We start from the raw sequence: 12461 nt of genomic DNA, 5'->3' as shown, positions 1-12461 counted from the left end.
TACAATCAGGATCTTCAGCAGTGTATTCCATGATCATGAGGGTCAACATCCTGGTGAAGCTGCCAGCGCGGCAGCTAGACAGGGTCGCGGCGCGGATCCGAACACAGCGAGAAGCACCAGCGGGATGCAAGGGGACGCTGTCACAGACGAGGCATTGGAACAAATCATTTCAACTCTGACCCCACACGTGCCTGTGAGACCATTGACTTCAGAGCAAGCTTTGGCCAATCTACCACGCAAGACCATTCGCGCAGGCAGCACGGATGGCGACACGGATTGCTCAATTTGTATGGACAGCCTGACAGCGGGTCAGGTAGCGCTAACCTTACCCTGCAAGCATTTATTCCATGAGAAATGTGGTTTGGAGTGGTTGAAGGATCATGACACTTGTCCCGTATGTCGTGCGGCGATAGATGCGGGTGGAGGCGACGGACCCGCGGCAGAGCCTCGTCGACTGCCAGAGCAAAGCCGAACGCGGAGCGAACATGGACGTAGATCAGATCGCTTTTCGATACCAAGATTCAGTGCGGGTGATCGACGCGATTCACAGCGCACTCGCCGATCACCAGACGATGAACATTCAGCATCAGGATCCTCAGGATCGTACAGCATCACAGAAGCAATGCGGCTTCTCTCCTTACGCCATGGTGGCCATGGTGGCCATGGTAGCCATGGTAGCCATGGAAGCCATGGTGAGCGAGGCTCATCTCGCCACGGCACCTCAGGTTCTGACAGACGCAGCTCAAGGTCGTCGACAAGCTCTAGAGCCACGAGAGATCGCAGTCCTCCGCGAAGCTCGAGAAATCGCAGCCCTCCGCAAAGCATTCGCCGAACAAGTACCCACGAGAGCAGTCAAAGCAGATGGTATCCGTCATCAGGGCGATCTTCAGGCGGAAGCAGACGGCATTAAAAGAGAGAATGAAAGCTGGAAGGGCGACCTGAAAGTTTTGTGTGTTTATCATTATCGCGTTTCCCTACTTTGATAATGGACCGCAAAAAATTTTTGTTTCAGTAAGGATGGTATTGCAGGCCAAGCGTTGATATCAATCTTGTATCATGGCTTGCTTTTTTTTTTCTCTGACCTTGTCGTTGACTATTAGCTTGAAAGAGCAGTATGTGGATTTATTACAGAGGATAAGTTTGAGTTTGTTACTGGCAACTGGTCGAAGATGGGCCGAAGCTGGAATGGGACAGAACAGAGACGCCAGCGAAAAAAACTTGTTGCACATGAATTTTGCATTATACTAGAGCTTTGCTTCTTTTTATGATGAGACCAAAAACAGAGAACAATCATGGGTTCATTCCCTAAGTGCAGGTGAGACTGCAGAGACGTAGGGCAAGCAAGCATATTGACTATGGGACAACGGGTAGACGAGGAGCGCACTGGGGAACAAGTATTGGATGTGGGAGCCAGGCGGTACTTGAAGAAAATGGGTGTGTTCATGAGCCAAATGCGCATGTAATATAAAAATTGGATAAGGATTGATAAGTCGAAGGAATCGACCAACGGTATTACCGGGCGGTGATTTATTTTCCGAGCCCTGTAAAGCCCTGTAAAGCCCTGTAGAGGCCGAGCTTTGGGTTGGTGGCGGTGCTTTTTTGGGGTCTGGCGACCGCCACACTGAAAGCTTGGCAGATTTCTACTACAGCTGCAGCCTGCAGGGCATCAATACAGGCACTGAGTTGACAGGGTGGGAAATCGTTACTTCTTACAGGGCCACAAACGTTGGAGGAGCTCTGTTGCAGTGGTTTTAGCGCCCCGCTGACCCCGTTTGCGGGCCGATGCCTCGTGTACTTTTTTTTTTTTTTGGCGGCATTGAAGTTATAAAGTCCGTTTCGACGCTATAAACCCCGTTTCTGCGCTGTCCACGGGCGGCTCCGGAGAGGGGCACTCAGAAAGACACCAGACAAGTCAGGTACCCGTATGGTGCGGCTCCGTTATGGATTCGAAGATGACGAGTTGCAATCTCTATTATTAGGGCACGCGAGGTGCGAATCTCAGGAGCAACTGACAATTACGTAGTTGGTGCTTCTTAATGCACAGGTGACGGCCGAACTCAGCTGCCTGTAGCATCAAATGTCGTCTTCTTGACTCTAACCAACCACCAATATTATTCGTAGAAGACCAGGAATACCCAACTACACTGACGGACTACTACGACTTATTGCAACTGGACAGTATCTAGCTCGAGAGAATAACTGTTAATTACTTTCCAAAGTTCAAAGAGCATATCTGTGAAACCCCTCACGCCGCGCCATAGCGTCAGAACAGGGATGACGGGGGCCAAGAAGAGATGGGTATGCAAAACCCCGTTGCCCGCAGCCGCTCCTCACCAATCACCCACTCGGGTTTACCAATTTCTTCTCCTGCGCGAAGCCCACAACCCATCGGGTTGACTGGGGCTCGCTGATGACGGGCAGCTTTTCGGGGCCACCGCCCGGCCGGCCGGGGGGTTTCGCAGGCTCACCCAACCAACCAACCAACCAATGTTGTGGGTTTGGTGAAAAGCGAAGGAAAAAAGCCTCCTCTTATTTTATTATTTTTAGCGTACATCACTTTTGCATACCGGGGCTGGGTACGGTATTTTTTCTGGGCGTCTCAGCCACCTCTTCTCCAAGTCCGGACTTGTTGCTCGCTGCCGTGTACCGGAAATGCTCTCGGCCGCCGCCAATTGCGGCGCCCGCACCGCATAGGCTTTCTTGGCTCTTTCATGCCGTTTTGCTAGCTTCATCGAACCGGAGTCTTGATTTACCGTGGTTTAGCTCAGTCTGTTGGAGTTTCTTGGCCCGCCCGCCCCTCGTCATGCATGATTTGAGGTAGTTCTTTGTGGTTTAGCTCCTTATCCGATGGAACAGGAAGCTTTCGCATAGGAGTTTATATACTGGAGGCGCCCTCGTCAACAATGGTGAGCGGCCTCATCATCATCAACTTTATTCTTTTCGGCAAGCTTACACCAATTATCAGCAACATTCTTGATACGTCTTCATTTCATCTGTCTTGTCTTGTACACAACGAAGCATACGACCAACTCTTTTGGGCGATAGACGGGCCAACACCATAGCTACCGTTTTGGGAGCTCTCCTCGTTTGGTACGTGCCCCTCATCCTGCTTCTACCAGACACGACACAAACGCTCGACAACTTTCTTCCAACAACATTCGCACCACGTCAATTCATCACAATGCCATTACCAGCTCCATATTCCCAATCTTCACATTTGTATCGAGCTGCCGTTCCGCTAACATGCTCTGCTCGACGACCAGACACCCGCAACACCATCCTCCAGAACCACTACCATCACAATGGCCGAGTCCATCCCCATCCCCGAGCCTCCGGGCCTGCCATTCATTGGTAATCTGGGCGAGATGCGAACAAGCCCCATCAACGACTTCAAGCGTCTCGCAGACACATACGGTAAGTGTCGACTTGGCCCATCACAGTCACACCCCTCCTCCATTCTGCTAACACTAAACGCGCGCCAGGCGAAATCTATCGCATGCATCTAGGAGGCAGCGCCTTTTGCGTTGTCAGCTCCCGCGAGCTCGTCAATGACGCCTGCGATGAGCGTCGTTTCAAAAAGACGGTTGGCGGTACCCTGGGCAAGGTGCGCAACGCCATTCACGACGGCCTCTTCACTGCCGACTCAGAGACGGAGCCCAACTGGGGCAAAGCCCATCGCATCCTCGTTCCCGCCTTTGGTCCCCTCTCCATTCGCAACATGTTTGACGAGATGCACGACATTGCTTCGCAGATGGCCATGAAGTTTGCTCGCCACTCGGGCGACCGCATCAACGCCTCCGACGACTTTACCCGTCTCGCCCTCGACACAGTCGCCCTCTGCGCCATGGACTACCGCTTCAACTCGTACTACCGCGAGGAACTGCACCCCTTTGTCCGCGCCATGGGTGACTTTCTGACAGAGTCGGGTGCCCGGAACCGTCGCCCTACATTTGCTCCTCAGTTCTTCTACCGCGCCGTCGACGAAAAGTATGAAAAGGATATCAAGACCATGCGCGACGTCGCCGACGAAGTCGTTGCCAACCGTAGAGCGAACCCCAGCGAGCGAAAAGATCTGCTCAGTGCCATGCTTGACGGAAAAGATCCTCAGGATGGCCAGAGACTCACAGACGCAAGCATCACTGACCAGCTCATTACCTTTCTCATTGCTGGCCATGAGACCACGTCAGGAACGCTCTCTTTCGCATTCTACCAGCTTCTCAAGCATCCTGCCGAGTATCGTAAGGTGCAAGAAGAAGTTGACGCTGTTGTGGGCAGAGATCGCATCACTGTTGAGCACATTTCCAAGCTCACCTACATCCAAGCTGTACGTTTGTAGGCCTTATCACTGACCTCGTGTGCCATTGTATTTCTGCCCGTTACTAAAAATATTTAGGTCCTCCGCGAGGTGTTGCGCGTAAACGCTCCCATCCCAGCCTTTAGTGTCGAAGCCAAAGAGGACACTCTGCTCGGCGGCAAATACTTCATCCCCAAGGAGCATCGTCTCACTCTGCTCCTCGCCAAATCCCATCTTGACCCCAGCGTCTATGGCGACAGCGCCAGCGACTTCAAGCCTGAGCGCATGCTTGATGAGAATTTTGCCCGTCTCAACAAAGAGTTTCCCAGCGCATGGAAGCCTTTTGGAAACGGAAAGCGCGCATGCATTGGCAGACCTTTTGCTTGGCAAGAAGCTGTCCTTGCCATGGCCATTCTCTTCCAGAACTTCAACTTTACCCTCGACGACCCCAACTATACCCTGGAGATACAAGAGACGCTCACTCTTAAGCCTCACAACTTCTTCATGCGCGCGACCCTTCGCCATGGTATGAGTGCTACCGAGCTTGAGGACCAGCTCAAGGGCGGTACGGTTCACTCCAAGTCGTCGGATGGGGCTGATACTCCTGTCGCTGCCTCTGCTGGCGATGGCAAGCCATTGTCAGTCTTTTACGGCTCCAACAGCGGCACATGCGAAGCCTTGGCACAGAGAGCCGCTGCTGATGCTAGTGCCCATGGTTTCAAGGTCACCGAAATTGGCCCACTGGACAATGTCAACCAAAAGCTTCCCACTGACCGCCCAGTGGTGATTGTCACTGCCTCATACGAGGGCGAACCGCCATCTAATGCCGCTCATTTCGTCGACTGGCTCAAAAGTCTCAAGGGTGATGAGTTGAAGAATGTATCCTACGCCGTCTTTGGCTGTGGCCACCACGACTGGGCCCAGACTTTCCACAAGATCCCCAAGCTCGTCGACGCTACCATGGCCGAGCGCGGCGCCGACCGCATCATTCCCATGACCGGCACCGACGCCGCTGACCGCGACATGTTTAGCGATTTCGAAACCTGGGAGGACGAATGCTTGTGGCCCGCCCTTAAGAAAAAGTATGGCGCCGACGAGACTAAAGATGGTCAGGGTGCTTCTGCCCTGACAGTCGAGATTACGCACCCACGCAAGACGACTCTTCGCCAGGACGTCGAAGAAGCTGCCGTCATTGACACCAAGGTACTGACCAAGGGGACGCAATCTGTCAAGAAACACATTGAGATTAGGCTTCCTACCGGCATGACTTACAAAGCTGGCGATTACTTGGCCGTCTTGCCATTTAACCCCGCAGCGACTATTGCTCGTGTCTTTCGTCGCTTTTCGATCAGCTGGGATGCCACTTTTACCATTACTTCCAACGGCCCGACCACACTGCCAACTGGCGTCCCCATCTCCGCCACCAACGTCCTCGGCGCCTACGTTGAGCTCAGCCAGCCTGCCACGAAGAGGAACATACAGGCCATGATTGACTCGACCGAGGACGAAAAGACTGTTACTGCGTTAAAGGGTCTCATCGGAGACAAGTTCTCCGAGGAAGTCACTGCGAAGCGACTCTCTGCCCTCGACCTGCTGGAAAAGTTCCCCGCCGTTGGCCTGCTTTTTGAGTCGTTCCTCGCTATGCTTCCCCCCATGCGCGTCCGTCAATACTCCATCTCGTCATCTCCCCTCGTTGACCCTACCCGCGTCACCCTCACCTACTCCCTCCTCGACGTGCCGGCCCACTCGGGCCAAGGCCGCCACGTCGGCGTCGCCAGCCACTACTTGTTCTCTCTCCACGAGGGCGACAAGATCCACGTCGCTGTCCGGCCCTCCGCCGCCTTTCACCTCCCCGCCGACACGGAAAAGACGCCCATCATCTGCGTGGCCGCCGGCACAGGCCTCGCCCCCTTTCGCGGGTTCGCCGAGGAGCGCGCCGCCATGATTGCCGCCGGCCGGAAGCTCGCTCCCGCGCTGCTCTTTTTCGGCTGCCGCGCCCCCGGCGAGGATGACCTGTACGCGGAGCAATTCGCAGAGTGGCAGAAGATGGGCGTGATTGACGTGCGCCACGCATACTCGCGCGCGACGGACAAGTCGCACGGCTGCAAGTATGTCCAGGAGCGCCTGAGCAACGACCGGGACGAGATTTACAAGCTCTGGGACCAGGGCGCAAGGCTGTACCTGTGCGGCAGCAGGGCGGTCGGCAAGGGCATCGAGGATGCGTGCGTCGAGCTGGTCAAGGAAAATGCGGAGAGGGAAAAGTCAAAGGAGGTTACGGACGAGGCGGCGAGGGCGTGGCTGGATAACCTGCGCAACGAGCGCTTCATGGCAGATGTGTTTGACTGAGTTGTGAAGTCGACTAGCCAGCACGGTGACTGAGTGGTGCATTTCACGCGTCTCAAGAATAACGAATACTAAAATTTTTCTTTTATCATCATTATTGTTACTACTCCTCAGGCCTACTTGAATAGAAGAATGGAACATGTTTTACTTCGTTGCATCATCACGACTGCATGAACATACACAAGAGTTGTCCAAGCTCTTGTTGATTTAAATGTCTTGCCCGCGACACAATGTCCAGATCTCTTGTTATCCTTGTTGGTTGTTGACAGAATTATCACCGGACTGTTCATCGGGCTCTTTCTCATGCGGCAGTGCTGTTAAACGACGTGTTGATCAAAGAGCAAGACGAGTCATGCGCAGTCAAACATGCGCATCCAAGACACATAGACCAGACTGTATCAAGAAAAAAAAACAAGCGTAGCATTGGTATCGTGTTCAACTATCTCATCACGTCTCTCTTCTGAAACCCCTCCCTTCTGGAACCCGGACCTCATCATCGTGACCAAAGTCAAAACAGGCAGAGACGGCATACTCAAGTTTCCCTCTAATCTATCCTCCCCCTCATCTATCCGACAAAGACATCATTTTGAAAAAGAGGCCCCCCTCCTCCCCTGGAAATCCCACCAGACCGATCGATAATGCACATGTTAGATATGCAAATTAAACCAAAAAGACAACAGAAAAAAAGATACACGCAGAACAGAAAGTAGCAACATCTTCTTCTTGGTTTCATTTAATCCTGGAAAAATTTGACAATCTCACGCAAGTCGCGCAGACCCACGCCGTGCTTAGGGTAGCAAATGTAGACCGACTCGCCGAGGGCGCCAAACTTGCTGCGAAAGCTGGCCTTGCGGCGCAGACCCAGACTCTCGACAATGGAGCTATACGTGGTGGAGAGGAAGCGGGCGCGGATGCCGTGGAGATGCTCGCCGGCGGTGAGCTTCTGTGAGACGCCGGCGCCGAAAGTGACTTGGCCCGTGACGCTCGAGAGGGCGTGGCCGATGAGGACCTCGATGGCGCCATTGACGGCGCCGGGGAAGTCGAGGGCCCATTTGACCTGCCAGCCGTGCTTGGGGGATAACTTGGCGAGCACAACCATGGCCTGAACCTTGCCGTCCTTTTCGGCGGCAAAGTAGCGGCGGTGTTCCTTGTCGACCCAAGGCCGGACCTCGGTCAAGTGGACCTGCTTACCCTTGCGGTTGCTCTTCCAGGCTTCGATGGCGGGATCCGCGCGGCGGATGAAGTCGTCGTCGGCCTTTACCTCGTGAACCTTGACGCCCTCGCGCTCGACGCGGCGGGCCTTGGGGCCGTCGTTGTTGGCCGCAATCTTGTCGGCATTGACGCGCTGCTCTTCAGTGCAGGATAATGTGCGCCAGCCCAGGTCGTGGCCGAGAATCTTTTGTACATCGAACGATACGAGCATCCAAATGGGAACGAGATGCAGCTCCGTTGTGACGTATTTGATGAAAGCGGTGGCGATGGTCTTGTACTGCGAAGCGTCGCAAAGAGGGTCGCCAGTGACCATTGCAAATTTGCCTTGCCTTACATAACCGACGGCGGCACCAGTAGGGTGTCTCCAGATGATGAATCTCTCATCGAGCCATGATGTATTGGAAGCATCGCCGTAGTTGGCAATGAGCTTCTCGATGGAAGGCGGCGACTCCAAAGTCTTGGTTGTGTCGGCATCGGGGTGGGGTAGAACAGTTTGTTTGCGTTCGGGGAGAGACTTGGGATCGCGGTGGAACAGAGATGCGTAGCGAACATCGCCGAGCTCGAGCATCCACGCGACGATTCTCTCTAGACCGAGACCGGCGCCGCCATGGGGTGGTGCGCCAAGATCAAAAGCGCTGAGGTAGTCTTCCATGCCCTCCTCACCCATACCTGCGGCAGCGAGGCTGCTTCGAAGCTCCTGAGCATCGTGGATACGCTGGCCACCAGAGCAGATTTCTTGACCACGAATGAAGATGTCAAACGAGTTGGTCCAGAAGGGGTTCTCAGCGTCTTTGTGAGTATAAAAGGGACGTGCATTGGCAGGGAATTTGTCGAGAACGTAGTAGTCTGTGCCATATTTTTCGCGGACGAGCTCACCGAGACGAATTTCGTCGGGAGTAGACAGATCCTCTTCCTCCACGGTGCGGCCGTCGTCGCGGAGCATCTGGAGACCATCGCGAAAGTCCAAAATCAGCGTCTCATCGAGATACTTGAATTCCTTGCTAGGCCAGCGCTTTTGTACGACGGCGACCTCGGGCATGGCATAGACGGTTTTGAAGACGGACTTGAGGAACTGATCGAGAACGTCAATGATCTCGTGGTAGTCGTGCTCGAGTGCCATTTCAATGTCCAGACCGGTATATTCTGTCAAGTGACGATGCGTATTGGAATTTTCTGCGCGAAAGACGGGGCCAACCTCGAAAACGCGGCCAAAGTCGCCAGAGATGGCCATTTGCTTGGACAGCTGAGGACTTTGTGCCAAAAAGGCGTTGCGGCCGAAATAGTTGACCTTGAAGACGGCGGCACCGCTTTCGGTGGCGGCGGGCTGCAGCTTGGGAGTGTTAATCTCAACAAAGCCCTGGTTCTCGAGAGTTTCTCTGAACTTGGAGGTGACCATGGAGCGGATTTTGAAGAGAGCGTAGTTGGCGGGGTGTCTCAAGTCGAGCAAGCGAGCCGACATGCGGTTTCGCAAAGACTCGGGGGGCTTGTAGTTGCTGAATGGGGCGTTGTGGGCAGCGGTGACGAGATGCAGTGCTTGAATCTCGATCTCAACGTTTTGGACAGTGGCAGAGCGAACAGGCGCAGGAGGCTCCTTGAGAGTGCCGTAGACCTGGATGAGGGACTCTGGCTGCAACTTTTGCACCCATCTAACCATGTCCATGTTGTCACGAGTGAGTAGTGCCTGAACAGACTGAGTCTGGTCACGAAGCAATAGAAAGTCGAGGGCTTTGGAGAGCTGACGTTGAGTGTGAATTCGGGCTCGAATATGAACTTGAGAGCCGATGGGCAGAGTGGCGAGCTCGCTAATTGTGCTAATCTCTCCGGGGTGAGTTGGCCAGTCGGCGCTGGAGGCGCTGCAGACGCTATCCATGCTGGAGCGACCAGAGCCCGATGTTTTGCTGAATTCTGAGCCGCCATCGAGACCGGCGAGAATTTTGCGCGTGGCCTCGGAGTGGACGCCTGTGTGGGAAGGAGATTGTGCGCGGATCTCATCGCGGAGGTCCTTGTGTCCCTTGTCGAGGGACAATTGATCAAGGCTCAATTTATCGGGAGTGATGGTGCTGTGGCGGAGGCTGGTGCTGCGTCGTGGGCTGCCGCCCTTGTGCATGCCAAAGGCAGAGGACACGGGACTAGCGACGCCAGAGTTGTTGCCGTTGCTGTCCGCCATGATGGTGTAGATGGGTAACGCGAAAGCGATGGAAGGTAACGATGTCGAGGAGAGAGAGGAATGAAAAGCCTGAATGGAAGCGGACGAAGTCGAGAGCGGGACGTTGGGGCTAGGGGCCCTACTGCAAGCAAAAACGCAATCTCAGGCACAGGCGCGGCGAGCAATGGTGAGTAAAAGAGTAGAAAGCAAAGTCGGGAGCAATGGTGCAGATCGTTGATGTAATAATGTCGCTTGGCAAAGCAGGAAAGATACGTTTGGAAAGACATGTGGCGGGGTAGCAATAGGTAGTTTGAGGGGGGGGGGAGGGGGGGGGGGCGTGTAGATTGGGGACTTCGACAGAGGGAGCAGAGGGTCCGCTTCCGAGAGGGCCGAAGCAAGTTTATTCAGGCATGAGACGGGACGTGGTCTTGGCTGGCTAGCCCTAAGAAAACTTGGCTGTGGCACATGCAAGACTTAGGTACTGGCATGCATTAAATGTTTGCCATCCAGCCATCCAAGTTACGGATATATCAATTGTCCTCCGCTCCGCCGTCCTCTTCGCGCTCGGCCAGGTAAATGAAGCGGCAGCCTCGGCGCCACTACAGCGAAAGCGAAGTTCACGAAGCCCGAGATGCTTAGGGATATCTCGAGCGAGCCACTACACAAACGTTGAGACCGTCGCCGTTGTTAGTCAGATATTTCTAATGATTACTTATAGGAACTAAATGTAAGCCATCATGGTGCGAGCTGGCAACTCGAGTGCCTTTAGGGGGCTGGCCCGTTCATGACCAAGCAGGCACGGTGATCCCATCAGCAGTTTGTCTAGTCTAGAGTGAAGTAAAAAAAAAATAAACCACTATAATCCGTCTCCTGCTTTATTTTCCAGCTCCCGCTCAAATGCCAGCTGCACCACGGACTGCATCACAGAGCCGGCATCCGATAGGTTCCCGCCAAAGTCCGCCACAGCAGGCTAACGCTCCGGCAAAGACTAAAAACTGCAGCGCTCTGGTCCACATTGGCCCCTGTCACTGGATGACTGAAAGCTGTTTCCGGCGTTGCCGTACCTCGGATTTTTATGATGATTTAACAGGTTTATCGTATGCAAATGATCATGATTTAATCAGATGACTGGGAATTCAATACTTTACCAGGGTTTCACTCGCTTGCCAGCCTCAAGATGGCAGTTGGACAGCGCTACACTGTAGGTAGCCTTTTCGGCCGAGAGGTACCTCTTCCTACGTATGCCAAGAGGCGGGAATCCAGATCTATCGATTGTTCATGTACAGACTCGTGGTGTCGAACATTGCCCGCACGCAAGCCTCTCACAGATGTTTAAAACAAACCTTTTCAGCAAGTCTATCTTAACTATCTACTATTTAGTTAAACGCAGCGGTTCTGTCAGGTGTGGCAACCTCTCCCAGCGAATTTTTTTGGGTGCTTCTTTTAGCGCCCGAAGCTGCCGAGGCACTCGAAGGATGGCGCCCACACCAATTCTAGGAGTTTGGTACAGGCTGCCAATTGTCCCAGTAGGCAATGGCAGCCTCGGCATGTCCCTAGGTAGCAAAGGCCGCCATCCCACGCATCCCGCGTCTTACGGCGTCATAATCCCATCCGCGTATCTTATCAGCTAGATCATATATAACTTTTGCTCGACAACCCAGCAGCAGCAGAGACTTCAGCGCACATGACCCTTCGTGAGTCAGGATGCATGAGGGGTATCCGTGTAGGTGACGGCACCATCGGAGCATCGGGGTCTCGGGGCATTCGATGACACTACTGTAGAACCTTGGGCATCAATCAAGGTGGCAGACATCGTTTTACCTTTAAAAACCATCCTAGCCCACCATCTAAAAACAGATTTGATTTTAGATTGCTACATCCTTGACGTGCAAGAGTTGATGCGCCGCCATCGTGATGCTGGTGGGCTGGACTGGGGGCATTGGCGCGCTGGCGCTGACACCGTCATCGTCGACGTCAGACGTTGAGTCTGCCTCTTGTGCGACATGCTGAGGCGGCCCGGCCCATGCAAGAATGGAAGCCACAAAATGATATATTCAATGGCTAACGGATTCAATGGCTTAACAGCGCCGGCCTGCCAGCTCAACGGGCCGTCACAGCCGACTGGTTGAGACTGAGGACGTATACCATTGCGCAGTACAAATGCAGGATACGAATACTAAGCATGATAGAAAGGTGAGGGAGGGTACCTTGGTACACTGACAGGTGGTTGATAAGCCGCAGACATCCAGCCACCAAGCCAACAACCGAAGCACACTCTTGCTCTCGAGTGTCACAGCACGTTTGGAACAAAGGCGCGGTCAAAGGTTGGCTCCCGTCCGTTGCAAGCAGGTTCCTTTTTCTCTCGCGGCCTGCATTTCATCCAATGTCCTGAAAGCGCTCAATTGCCCGCCCAAACTTTCATTACCCTGTACTTGACATCGCCGGCTGCCCACAAGCGAGACTAGC

At 53.9% G+C, this 12461-nt stretch overlaps 2 protein-coding genes across 2 annotated transcripts; one reads left to right on the top strand and one right to left on the bottom strand.

Moving 5' to 3' along the window:
* Positions 1-485: 485 nt before the first annotated feature.
* BBA_06873 (Cytochrome P450 CYP505A1) lies at positions 486-6640 on the top strand (the record flags this gene model as incomplete). The annotated part of the gene is made up of 4 exons (XM_008601970.1): positions 486-944; positions 3264-3414; positions 3483-4324; positions 4394-6640. The coding sequence occupies 4 exons, from the start codon at positions 486-488 to the stop codon at positions 6638-6640; spliced, it is 3699 nt and encodes a 1232-aa protein (XP_008600192.1).
* Positions 6641-7370: 730 nt separating this feature from the next.
* Positions 7371-10016, bottom strand: BBA_06872 (aspartyl-tRNA synthetase; the record flags this gene model as incomplete). Its single annotated transcript, XM_008601969.1, has 1 exon — positions 7371-10016. One exon carries the CDS (start codon positions 10014-10016, stop codon positions 7371-7373), a length of 2646 nt encoding a protein of 881 aa, XP_008600191.1.
* Positions 10017-12461: the final 2445 nt, after the last annotated feature.

The sequence above is a fragment of the Beauveria bassiana genome (assembly GCF_000280675.1).
Source record: "Beauveria bassiana ARSEF 2860 unplaced genomic scaffold BBA_S00021, whole genome shotgun sequence".
NCBI classification, from domain to species: domain Eukaryota; kingdom Fungi; phylum Ascomycota; class Sordariomycetes; order Hypocreales; family Cordycipitaceae; genus Beauveria; species Beauveria bassiana.
The sequence above is the reverse complement of the archived record's forward strand: the minus strand, read 5'-3'. Positions and strand labels throughout refer to the sequence as shown.